The sequence below is a fragment of the Thunnus thynnus genome, chromosome 15 (assembly GCF_963924715.1).
Source record: "Thunnus thynnus chromosome 15, fThuThy2.1, whole genome shotgun sequence".
Lineage (NCBI taxonomy): Eukaryota > Metazoa > Chordata > Actinopteri > Scombriformes > Scombridae > Thunnus > Thunnus thynnus.
Genome location: NC_089531.1, coordinates 3390246 through 3403963, shown reverse-complemented (window position 1 = coordinate 3403963; position 13718 = coordinate 3390246). Strand labels below are relative to the sequence as shown.

The 13718-nt window shown below is 38.4% G+C and overlaps 1 protein-coding gene across 6 annotated transcripts in view; it reads right to left on the bottom strand.

The window, feature by feature from the left end:
* The window catches only part of LOC137198211 (collagen alpha-1(XIV) chain-like), a 222721-nt gene that overhangs the window by 101552 nt on the left and 107451 nt on the right, over nucleotides 1–13718 (bottom strand). For all 6 annotated transcript variants that reach the window (XM_067611887.1, XM_067611892.1, XM_067611891.1 and 3 more), the window contains 2 exons: nucleotides 7730–7852; nucleotides 6258–6407 (listed from right to left, as the gene is read on the bottom strand). In XM_067611887.1, coding sequence (XP_067467988.1) covers nucleotides 6258–6407; nucleotides 7730–7852 — 273 coding nt within the window. The remainder of the gene's footprint in view (nucleotides 1–6257; nucleotides 6408–7729; nucleotides 7853–13718) is intronic.

Sequence of the window (13718 nt, the reverse complement as noted above, 5' to 3'; positions counted from 1 at the left end):
ATGGAAATTGAAAACTTAAATGGATATGGATGTCATTAAACCATTAAAACCAGATCGGATCACCACCCTTCTTTAGATTTGTGAGTTAGTAATTACAGAATAAAAGTATTACTGAATACTAGAGGGTTCTATCTGATTGGCTAACTGAGGAGTTTAGTGATTTAAGTTTGATTTAGCCCCATTATTATCTTTAACAGGACACCTTTTCAATCTTGGTATTACAAACTGAGTACATCGTCTCGCTCTGTTATGTGAAAGATCCTTTTGGGAAATTAAGAAAGACAAGAGAACGGAGCAGAATGAACTAAAACACATTTACAAAAAGAAAAACAGACTTAAAAGTTCAGTTCTTCACTCTCAGCAGTGAGTTTTTGCGTCAAACGAGTCTCAACAGCTAACTTGACCTCTTCTAATACAGTACTGTCTGTGTTTTTCAGAGGTGATTTTAAAGATAATTGCTCTTTAATTGAGGAAAATAAGGCTACAAAGTGCCATGTTCAGGAGATGTTTATTCCTTTTTCCACAATTTAGATATTCTGACTTTGAAACTCTGACAAAAAAGCAACTTGAGGCATCTTCAAAACTCTAAAAATATACACTATGGTGTTTCTTCTTTACACACTAGTGTGATAATAAAACTGTATATATATATATATATGTATATAGCTGCAACTCATCTGAGAAACCACACACACCATCCTGTTTGCAAGGCGAGTTTATTTGTATTGCACGTTTCAACAACAACGAGGCAATTCAAAGTGCTTTACATAAGACATAAAAGGCATCAAGAGAGTGTGAGATTTAAAAAAAACAATGACAGATGACAGATTTTAAAAAAAACGTACGGCTAGTTGGCTTCAAGGACACCGACGCACCGGCGCGCGTGTGTTTTTTTTCATGGAGTTATTTACAGAGAGAGAAATATATAGCTGCACTGTCTTTGCTCCAAGAGTTCGGCTCATAAAACAGACACCCAAACAAACCCACACACACACATACAAGCTCTATTTATGCAAATGGTATGTATGGACTTTTATCATCCAACTTTTGAAAGCGTCACTTGTTCTGAGTTCACAGATATTAGCATGCCTGTTTCTGTGAGTCAGTAATGGCCTCGTACATCACAGTATATTTTACATTTCACTCTGACAAAACAGAACATTTTCCATGAGTTGAGCCTAAAATGTAATCTGCATTATTTTGGATTTAAGTACAAATGCATAATGTATCTCTGCATAATGTTTATGTAAAAAATCTCACCATGTGATTTAATGAGAGGGCAGGAATAATAATAATAATACTACGGATAAGATGAGGAGCTCCAACAACCGGAAGAAAAGTAGAACCATTTTCCCTGAGAGAGTCAGTGGAGGTGTTTCAGGGACATCAGATGTCTGCTGGACCCCCTGTGGAGGTGGTCCAGGCCCCGCCGGAGGAAGACTTCTCTTATTATGGACCAAAAATGTCGAACAGCCTGTCCATAATCCTTGAATACATCTTTTTAATCTTGCTTTTAAACAGACTGTTTACATTTTTATAGCCTTGACTATTCTATTGAATCTCACTTATTGCTTCACACATCTTATTGTTTATTAGTTTTTATGAAATCTTTGTAAAGTAGAGCTGCATTTCATGTATGAAAGGTGCTTTATAAATAAAGTTTATTATCATTATTGTTACTATTACTCATTGATAATCATTATGATCTGACCTGTGGACACTGCAGTATCCAGTAAGAGCTGAAGGACGTGACGAAGGGAAAAAGATGCATGAGAAACCTTTTTCAGCCTGCTGCCATGGCGACCTGGATCCAGATAAATGGCGGAAACACAGCCTTCATTTTGCTGACTGTCTGTCACCAAAGATGACATCATCAGTTGTTTGTTCAAACACTTAATGTGACCTCCGTCTACATTCTCCTGACAAGCAACCTCCTACGGTTGTGCAGATGATGACGGTCGTCTCCATGATGTGACACGTCAAGCCTGACTGTACAAAGCGTGAAACTTTGACACAGAGATGGTTTTAGTTGCCTTCACTTAACCAAACTTAGACCACAGAGATGAAAGTGCAACTATACTGCAGCTAATCTGACTGATACCAGTTTATTTGTTAAATGCTTCAATTTTAACTTTCCTTATTGTTTAAAACATTTTTTGTTCATTATGATTCACATCACTCACCAACACACTCAATCAGCTCTTTATGGTCCCTTTTGTATCTAAGCTGGTGAAAAAGGCTTTTATGTTTCAGGCTTTTGCTTTTGTTTATAGTAATCTAATTTTTCTCATTTTAGTTTTTTTTTTTTTCATTGTTGTGTTGCTGTGTTATCTACTATTGTGTCTTGTGTTTTTTATTGTTCTGTTTTTCATTTGTTTTGTGAATGTTTGTTTTGGGACCCCATTGAAAATAAGATGACACATGTCAAGGAGTTTATCCTGATATAATAACATTTTCTAAACTATTTCTACTTATTGTTCAAGTCTTAATGAGTTTCACATTCTGGACTTGTATCCTTTCAATTACAGCAGAAACAAAAAGCATCAGTAATGTTCATCCATCACTGGCTGTTTAAATTGTACATAACTTAAACCAGAGGCTAAAATAACTTAAACCAAAGGCTAAAATAGCTTAAACCAAAGGCTAAGATAGCTTAAATCAAAGGCTAAAATAACTTAAACCAAAGGCTAAAATAACTCAAACCAAAGGCTAAAATAGCTTAAACCAAAGGCTAAAATAACTTAAACCAAAGGCTAAAATAACTCAAACCAAAGGCTAAAATAGCTTAAACCAAAGGCTAAAATAACTTAAACCAAAGGCTAAAATAACTCAAACCAAAGGCTAAAATAGCTTAAACCAAAGGCTAAAATAACTTAAACCAAAGGCTAAAATAACTCAAACCAAAGGCTAAAATAGCTTAAACCAAAGGCTAAAATAACTTAAACCAAAGGCTAAAATAGCTTAAAACAAAGGCTAAAATAACTTAAACCAAAGGCTAAAATAACTCAAACCAAAGGCTAAAATAGTTTAAACCAAAGGCTAAAATAACTTAAACCAAAGGCTAAAATAGCTTAAATCAAAGGCTAAAATAACTTAAACCAAAGGCTAAAATAGCTTAAATCAAAGGCTAAAATAACTTAAACCAAAGGCTAAAATAGCTTAAATCAAAGGCTAAAATAAAGCGATATTACAGAAGAAGAAGGAGCTCCTGTCTCACTTTGGTCCTCAGCTGTATTATTTGTGCTGCTATGTGACATTGAGGCATCAGTCCGCTCATCTCTATCGGTCCGTTGGCTTCATTAACATGCTGCTGAGAAATATGACAGACACTCCTGGGATCCCACTGGCCTCAAATCATCTTTCTCTCTCTTTTTTTGAATTCCAACCCATCTCTCCATCGTTTCTTCTTCTTCTTCTTTTCCCCCCATCTTCATCAGGATTCGTCCCCCCTTGTCTTATCTCCTCTTTCTCCATTTCTTTGCCCCCCCCGACCCCTCCTCTCCAAACTCCAAATCAACCAAGAAGTGTTTAATTATCATGCAGCTGGTGGTTTCAATTCAAAGCGTCCATTTAGAGCTCCATGTTCTGGCGTTCAGGTGACGCTAGTATGGAGAGCTCTTACACAGAGAGGAATGAGAACAGATAAAAGGGGATCAGATCAAACCAGAGACCTTTCAGTTTCAAAAAGGGGGCTATTTCACCAATAGACCAGCCTTCAGTAAAGTGTTTAATTATTATGCACGGGAGGGAAATCCAGGCTCCAATGATTGTACTTGAGAAGCACTGATTGATCGAACGAGGGCCAGACACTCGACACTGGAGGAGCCTCGGGAAGTATCCACAATCTCACCGGTGAGATAACTTAAATCTATTGCATCTACAGTTCATTGCAGCTCTGGGATGTAATTAGGTGAAGTTGCCGTTAAAAAGTGTCAGATGGCTATCAAGGTATTGATGTCTGCAGGTGTCTGGCTGCTCCTCTGATTAGATTAGAGGAGATCGTTTCATGCACTTGTATTCAAAGCGGTGGGAACAGACAGAAAAGTCTGATAACAAGGTGCATAAATGATCAGGTTTGGAAAATGCCAAGCAAACAATTAAGACACTGACGAGAACATGGTGTGAGAGCAGAGAAATACTGGTCTGACGTGGAAAATAGTTTAAAATGTGGGAAAATTGTGCCAATGAAGACGTGTCTGTGTGTCTGTTGCAAAACCTTTCAGGGAAGTGAATCAAGAAAGTGACGTTTGATATTTCAGAACAACAGACTTAAATCGTATTACTTTTAAGAAACTGTCTGTGTAGCTGCACAAATTATAACTTTAGATTTTTGTCAGGGAACAACCACTGGAGGAAAGAGTCTGACCCGCTGTGTGGGATGATGTAACATACTGTAAATACGCCACTGCTATGAAAACACAATCCAGTCCGTCTTCATAGAGTAACTAACCTCAAAAGAGCAGAATAAAAATGAAGCAGGACTGTGAAGCTAACAAGGCCGAGACTCCATCCGAGCTCTTTTTAATCAGTGGTTCTGGTTACAGCTACTAAAAAAATAATAATAAAAAAAGAATCAAGGCTGAATCCTGTAATTAGTTTGTAGAGCTGGGAGAAGATATATAATGAATTAATGGATCAGGTGTTTGAAAAAGAGAAGAGACGATGTGGCTGCAGGTACGATAAGTGATGTTAGATGCAGTTTATATAAATGATTTGTGCATTTAAGTCTTTAAACTGTCGTGTAAACAGCAGCAACTCCAACTGAGACGTAGATTCATGAGATTAAACATAACTGGACAGATGAGATTTGGGATAAATCAAAGCTGTGGACGTCTCAAGCACATAAATATAATTACTGTAACTAATAAATAACATTTTGCTGAATCTCAAGACAAAAATGTCTATTTGTGTCAAAATTTGACTTTCTATAGTTTACTGACACACTAAAATGTGCAGGTTGAGAGTTGAATTTCTTCATTGTGACCTGGAAGAAAATAAGCAACATGTACATGATATGTTTGATCTTTTGTTTAGCAACAAACTAGGGATGTGCAGAGATCTCAGTATTTGTATCTGTATCTGTATTTGTATTCGAATAAAAGTGGAAAGAGGCTTAAAAATCCTGTTTTTGTTTTCATGACACTTTTAATTTTAGAAAATTAAAGTGTTACAATAAGCGTTCATCAATAAACTATCTTATGAACGAGGTCCCCACATTGGGTCTTGAACTGGAGTCTCAGATCATAGACGACTGCGCTGACTACTGAGATAAAACTTTATTCATCACCTCATCGCAGACAGACCTCTACCTATTTATATACCCGTAACACAGAGACAGCACAGCAGGTAACATGTGGGGAGGAACTTCAAAGGCGATTATTGCTTTGCACTTTTCATTTATTGCCTATTTTTTACAACCTAACTTTGTCGAAAGCCCCACCTTACCTCTCTGAGCTGCTGCAGCCCTACACGCCCAGCCGCTCTCTCAGGTCAGCTGACCAGCTGCTCCTGACGGTGCCTAAAGCTCGGAGGCTTAAGCTCAGAGGTGAACCAGCATTTGCTGTCGCAGCTCCAAAACTGTGGAACGGACTACCGCTGCACATCAGACATTAGGCCTCCTCACCGTCTCATTTTAAACCTCTTCTTTAAACCCACCTCTTCTCTCTGGCTTTTACACCATGTAGCGTTTTGCAACTTGTGTGAGCAGTGCACTTTATTTATTTCATTTTATTTAATTTATTGGTTTTTATCTTATTTTATTTGATTTTATCTTATTTTATTTGATTTTATCTCATTTTATTACTTTTATCCTCTTGTGTCCTTCATCGTTTTATTGTGTTCTGTTGTGCTATTTATTGTGTTTTCTATCTTGCTGTGCAGCACTTTGGAAACCTTGTGTTTGTTAAAATCGTGTTATATAAATAAATAAAGTGGACTGGATTGAAAGGAGAGTAGCTCAGCTTTATCTCTGAGGAACACCCCCAACAAATAACTTTTAAAATATTTGTATAAAACAAATATTAGTATAAAACCCACTATTTGTGCTCTGCTGAATAACGTATTTGTATTCAGACTCACCTCTACAACATACGGACCATGAATGAGTTGATAGATACGGATGATTCATCTGCATTAACATAGCTGGAAGCTGTACAAGAGTGTTTTCTAAATATTATTTATGTCTTAACTTCTTATATTTGTATTTGTTTATGTGAATAGTTACTGATTAATGGCAGCAGATCGAAGATGTGACTCACAGGTCTTGGCCCTTCCTGCGAGGGCCTCGCTGGATCCGGTGGTGTAGGAGGCGATGACCTTGACGCTGTACTCGGTTCCACTCAGCAGATTGACGATCAGCATGGTGTTCACGTCCTCGCCGACGAAGGTCTCCAGAGCTGATCCCGGGGCTGCGGAGAGGCGGGATAATTGAGGAGCCACGTCAAGGAGGAGCAAACGGTCAGTGAAGGCGAGGAGCACGGAGAGACAGAGGAGCGAGTTCAGATACGATCATTAGCTTCAATTCCACCAAGTAGGAGAGGATGAGAAATAAGTCGGAGACGGAAAGTGCAAAAGTGACAGAAGTGAAGTGTGAGAGTTAAAAGTTATGTAAAAGCACCAGAATATAAATGAAAACATGCGTTTATCTGTTAGTTCTTCTTCTTCTTATGAGATTAGATGTGGAAATAATAAACCATCCAAAAGAGCAAATCTGAAGTTTAGCATTAAAATGTAAAAGTAACAACTTTACATCAGATAAAAGATCTGTTGAACTTTTCTATTCATTTAGTTTTTATTTAACTTTTTTGATCCAATATAGAATTTGGATCAAATCAAACATGATTAGAAAAATATTTTGCTTTTTACAGAACCGTACTGTATGTGTTAATGTCATTATTACTGACTGGTGTGTGTGTGTATTTACATGCAGATGTGTGTGACTGCAGTCTATTCTTTGTTTTTATATCATTTATTTCCTACTGAGCAGAACCAGACATGCTGTTCGAGGCACAACTTATCCTAAACTGAGTTTTTGCTGAATTTAACCGTTTTTTCCTTAAAATTTGTTGCAGATATTCATGATCCCTAAAAGATAAATCCTTTTCTTCCTCTAGCGCCTCCCTCAGGTCACAGAGGGGTCAATGCACACATCCTCAGTGACTTCACAGAATCACTGACTTCTTTTAAATCACTTCTTAAAATCCATTTTTACAGACTTGTTTTTATTTAATGTTGTCTTTCGAGCATCTCCGTATTGTCTTTTAATCTTTTTATCATCTCATTATTGTTTTCTATAATGAGTTGTTTGTTTGTTTTGGGGGTTTTTTTGTGTCTTTGCTTTGCATTGTTCTACTTTTGCTTTGTCTGTCAAAGCACTTTGTAAACTGTGTTTTTAAAGGTGCTATATAAATATATAAAGATTATTATTATTATTGTTATTATTATTATTATTAATATCCTCCAAATCTCAACAAGCTGTCATGTGGACCTGCATGTAAAGGATGTTGTCTGGTCGATTCAGTCAGTCGGTGTGTCTGAACCGTAGAAAACAAACATAAATGTGCAGCCTGCAGAAGCATAATTCATGCTCCTCAGATGATGAACGCTTCCTCTTTCCTGCAGCAGCACCATCAGGACAAACTTTACACTTTTAGTCCTTCTACTGGTAGGAATATAGAACAATATTAGAAGGAATATTAGTAATAGAAAGTTGTGTGTGATTGTGAATTACCAGATAAAGGCTGGTAGACGACTCTGTAGCCCATGGTGGGTGACGGTGGAGCGTCCCAGCTGATCCTGAAGCGGTTGTACCACTCCTCCGACACCCGCAGGTTCCTCGGAGCTGAGAGAGGAACTAAAGAAGAAGAAGACAGAAGTTATGTTTCCATGAAAATGTTGCACATATTTTAAGTGAATTTGTGTCAAAATAAAACTATGCAAAAATAATTCAAATAGTACATTCACAAGGATATGTTTTCTTTTAATAATTTGTCTCTTCTGATGGAGTTTTTATCAGCTGCTTTGGGTCCTGGTCTAGACTTGAACCAGGGACAGAAAAGGGAAGGAAGGAAGGAGAAATTTCACAGTAAAAGAGAAAAAAATCATGAACAAAAGAGGCGACAGGAAGCAAATTAGAAACTGGTTAAAGGACAATAAAGATAACGACACACTAACGTACAACATATTTATAGAGTAAATTAAATGAATGACACTTTCAGCAGAAATGTAATTCACTGCATGTCACAATGATTAAAAAAGTGCTTTAATACAGAAAAAACTGTCATGAAACAGCAAACAGAGAGAAAACCGGAGGGACAGAAAGATAATGAAGAAGTTTCAAAGAAGGATAAAATGTTGATAATAGAATAAAAGAGCGAACAGCTGAATTAGTCTGTCAGGAAGATATTAAATCCAGAGGAGTTATCGCTCGGACGACAGCCGGGACAGAACTTTAGGAAGCAGAGCTAAATGGCGGGGACGGTATTAATAGTACATGTAAGACCTTCTCTCTTTAAGGAAATTTTTTTTCCATCCATCTGTTCGCTCACATACATTTGTAGTCCATACTGTTCCCGCTGAAACGTGATAGATTGAAATCCAGTGAAGATCCCTTCAGTTAATGGTGGAAACGTGAGACTTTTCAGGTCCCAAATCCTCTGCCTGGTTTCTCTTCTACACATTTAAAATGCTAAACCCCCCCCCCCCTCCCCCCCCTCCATCCCCTCCCATCATCACTCTCTTCATGTTCCATCATCCCTCTTCCCCGAGTATCCATCTCTCCTCTCTCTTCCCTCCATTTACGAGCTGAAACCTCCAGATTATGCCGGCTCTTCTGGCTCATTTTCCCTCTTCACCTACCGTTGTCGTTTACCATTAAAAAGCCAATCATCCTCTCCACGTTCAGCTCTACACCCCCCCCCCCATCTGTTTAAATCCCCACCTTATACTATCTATCTCCGCTACGCCCTCCCTGGTCCTGACGAAATTGCCATCGCCCTCTGAGCTTTTTTCTGCCGTTTCTCCTTCTATGTTTTCACCCTTCAGGCCTAAACAGAAATGAGAAACTGCTGATTTAATGCTACTTTTTTTGACAGGAACTTTTTTTTTTTTTTTACAGCAGCTCTTGCAGGAACTCAGTTTGCAGTTTTTTGGGTTTGTGGGCATCAACGAAAAGTCTCTCATTCATGGCGGGAATTCTGCCACGTTTTCATGTCGTTCTGACCATAATTACAAGGAAAAAACCAGCTCGTCTCCTAGAAATGATGTTTATATACAACTAAACTGCTACAGCCAGGACGTTTAGCAGGAAAAACTGGCTTCATTATTTCTCTCAACATAATGAGAAACTGTTGTTAATTAACTTATTTGGCGAGTTGCAAGAATGATGCATGAGTAAAATATTCAGTCACAACATATTTCATTATTTTTTCCTCCAATATTACACTACATGTATATGTTTATGTATGTATATATATATGTATGTGTGTGTGTATCTATGTTTTATATTTCTTTTGTAAAGCACTTTGAGCTGCATCTTATGTCATGAAAGGTGCTCTATAAATAAAGCTTATTATTATTATTATTATTATTATTATTATTATTATTACAATGTCTGCTGGTAGTAACTATAGTAATATTAAACCTTTTGTTAGCTCTGTTTAGACTCATCTGGTTCAGGTTAGAGACAAATAGTCTTGGTTTAATACAGTAAATAATATATTAACATATCGTTTCATTGCCTGTGAATATAATGCAGACAGTTATATGTTTGACAGTGCATCATATTTGGGAGAATTATTCAGTCGTATATACAGTAAATGTGATTTCTAGGAGACGTCATGTCAGCCTCCGACTGGTGATTCTGAGTCGTAGATATTGTGAATTTCTGACAAACATGATTTGATTCTATCTGGTTCCACTTAACTGGTATGAACTGTTATAAACATGTAAAACAACAAATACTATTTCTATAAAAGCTTTCTAATAATAATATGTGTCAAATCATCACACTGGCTTAAAATCTCCAACTTGTACTGGCTCCTCTGTCAGAAAAATGTTACTCAACACTCGTCTTCAACACTAATTTCTACTCTTCACAGACTATTTTATGATCAAAATAGTCAATTAACTAATTAATTCATGTCTCTAGATCCCACAGACATTGCTATAACGCTTTGTATCTTCACTTGAATATGATTGAGCTTCACTTTACTTCATTCTTCTAGCGTTAATAAACACTTCAGCTTCTTTTTCAGACTAACACAGTCGACAAAGGTTGAAATCTTTATCTTCTCTATTAAAATCTTCCTCATTCACATGTAAACATCACCTTACGGCTCATTTCTTCACCTCTCCGGATTATACGATGATAATATCCGACGGCAGTCTGTCACCGATCAACTCATAGTTGAAATGTTTGGTTTACTTTGACCTTTCTGTCAAACCGTCTATGTGTTTTCTTTCTTTCTTTCTTTCACTGCCCGCTCTGTATTCCCTCCCTCACCTCCCAGCGTTCACCCCATCAAACCCTCAGATTATTCTGCTCCTTATGTCACATATCTGTCTTCAGTTCGAGGCTAAAACCCCCCCAATCATCCTCTCTGCATTCCCTCAGTGTTCACCCCCATCCCTCATAGGTTCAAATCCCACCAGATCACACCGGCTCCCTTTGTCACATCATCTATCTTCACTCTAAAAAACCCAATCATCCCCCCCTCCCCCCTCCTCCTCCTCTTCATCTCTGCATTCCCTGTCGCTCCTCCCAGGGCGATCATCTCATCCCTCACACGGTAACAGGAACCATTCATCATCACCGGGTATCGGAGGCCTCGTTTAAAAAAAAAAAAAAAAGCGGAGAACGTCGTTAGCGTCTGCTAATGTGTGTAATGTGCTGCACAGGGAGGACATGATGGGACGGAGCGGTAAGATGAATGACTCGAATTTAGCGTTTCCTCCTCGCTGGAAGTGGAGTGTTTGTTCCTGTAATGCACTTGGCAGCAGAGAAAATCATTAGCCTCTGCCGGTGCTTTTCACGGCAGCACTCGGTCACATTTAACAAAGGAGAAGAAGATGCTTCCTCGTTTATTTCTGTCTTCGGCTCAACAGTAAAGAAAATGGATGTTATACGCTGAGCCACTAGCTACTAGCTCTTTCTTCTTCTGCAGAGAGACACAGGAAATCACCTCAACATCTCTTTTCTTCTTTACTGAGACGCTTGTGTTTCAATACGTTTAGCAGCTAATAGAGGCTGCTTTAAAATTTAACCAGTGAAATGAAGCGTCTAAAGATCATTTCTGAGTATTTTTTTTAGATTTTTCTTCTATCTTTTTCCCCCTGTAAAATATAAAAATATTTTTGATGACCAGTGATGCCAGAGACGTCTGAAGGGCCCAAGCGGCAACCTCCGAGGCTGTAAAATGAAGCCAATGTGGAAGTGCAGTTCCTTGAATGGCCACTTGAGGCTCCAACAGTGAGTCAATCCCCATAGACCCCCATGTTAAAATGCCCAACTTTACAGCAGAAATAAACATGTTTACAGCCTGGTACAAACAACGGTTTTGGTCTCTGTAGCTAATTTCCTCTTTCATGACAACTGTACCGGGGGTGAATTTTTTTATAACTCACCTGTTTAAATGTTATTAAGCCGTAAAGTTCTGCATAATGAAGGACATGGCTGCTTCGAGTGACAGGTCCGCCAGCCGCTAGGTGGCTTGTTTCAGCCATTCGACCCGCCTCTTTGCCCATTTTTGATTGGTTGGGAGTTAGGCAGCGTCACGCACTGCCAAAATGGGGACGGCTGGAGCGGCTTGCTTTGAGCTTCAAAACCGCTCTTCAGAAACCAACGGGTGACGTCACGGTAACTACGTCCATATTTTATACAGTCTATGGAAGGGCCACAAGCTGCAGTGTGTCGGTTTTATATCAAACTTGTTCTTTATATTTTCTATAAACACACATTTTTAGTTTTTTAGTTGCCCAGATGGATGATTATCATCCACAGTAGAGTTTTAAGGGCTAAAACATTCATCATAGCACTTTTGTAAACTGTATTTACATAAATTACTTTTTAAAGAAAGGTTTATTTTATTAAATTAAGCCAATTAACATCATAATGACGTCTTAAATGAGCAGGTTTTGCTTCTTGTTTCTCCAGGGGTTTATACTTGCTCATAAAAATGAATCCTTTTCTCTTTTTTTTTGTGTGACAAGAAGGAAAACGCCCCCTCAATCCATCTCCACTCCGCCTCTGGCAACAGTTCTGCAACATTTTGTTGAGCAGTGAGACGTCCTAAAGATGATGAATCACTAAACAAGTTTCTGCTTTTAAATTACAATGTTTGTTTGAAGAGTGATGAGAGTTTGGTTTAGGACAGTGACAGTTTCTTTCCTCTTTATTCTACCAGGAAATAAATCTTCCTGTTGGAAGCCCGGCAGAGGTTCAGGTTTCAAACACCTGATGTGTGCAGGTGTGAACCAGCACATTGTGATGTGGGGATTTGAACCAGCAACCTTTCAGATAATACAATTGTAAAGTTCCTAAAACCTTTAATGCCAGGGATAAGAGGTCAAATTAGGCGATTGTAGAGTCACATTCTGTCGTGATCTGACTACACGTTGGTACCCGACCAATCATAGCTTGCCGTCTTTCATGACCTGTGTGATGTCATCGGAAGGACGTGCCAGGGACGGACTTCCAGAACGTAAACAAGCAATGGCGTCTGAAGTGGTGCGTGTGATACCAGCTGTCTGGTTGCCATAACGCCACAAACCTTTCCTCATTTCACAGTTCCACCTTGCAGCATGAGCAACATCGCTCCACTTGGGCTTTGGCATGTTTACAGTTTTGCGCAGGAGAACACTCTGTGCACCCATCAGTCAATGTTACAGAACACGTTGTGGAAGTTGTTGCGCTCGGTGAGAGAAGGTAGAAAAATTCTGACATGCTAGTCTTTTTGTTGGTATGTTGTGTAGGGACATTGGTTGTTGTCCACTACACTATGCAGGATTTAAACGATCACCCAAGGCCTGTTTTGGGTCCCCATGCCCCACATCTGTCAGGTTGGGTTATTATCAGGATGATATTGTGTAATCTGAATCTGGCAGAGACAAGGATGCCCAGTTGGAGCAACTTTTATTAAGTTTTGAACCAGTCTAAATGTTTTTGCTATAAAGATATACATTTTAAAATAACATATCATCAATCATATCACCTTTCTTTGTGACAGAACATGTTGTGGAAGTTCGGTGAGAGAAGGTAGAAAAATTCTGACACACTAGTCTTTTTGTTGGGATGTCGTGAGGCGTCCCAGATGCAGCATTGGTTGTCGTCCACTACACTACAGGGGATATAAACAATCAATTGTCGTGCCCAATGCCTGTTTTCTGTCCCGACACCCTACGTCTGTCGAGTTGGGCTGTTATTTGAACCTGACATAAGACAAGGACGCCCACTTTTATTAAGTTTTGAACCAGTCTAAATGTTTTTGCTATTAAGATATACATTTTAAAATAACATATCAATCACATCACCTTTCTTTTCTCAATATTGTTTCAGTTTTGTTTCCCTTCTTCAGTTTTTCATGTTTGATGCTCTCAGATTTTATTCAATCTACTGTTAATTTGTTCGTCTTTATTCTTTTAAGCCATCTACATTCTCTACATCACTCTTTTCTACCATTACACTTTCTATTCATGCTTTTTTATTATAATAAAAGAAATCT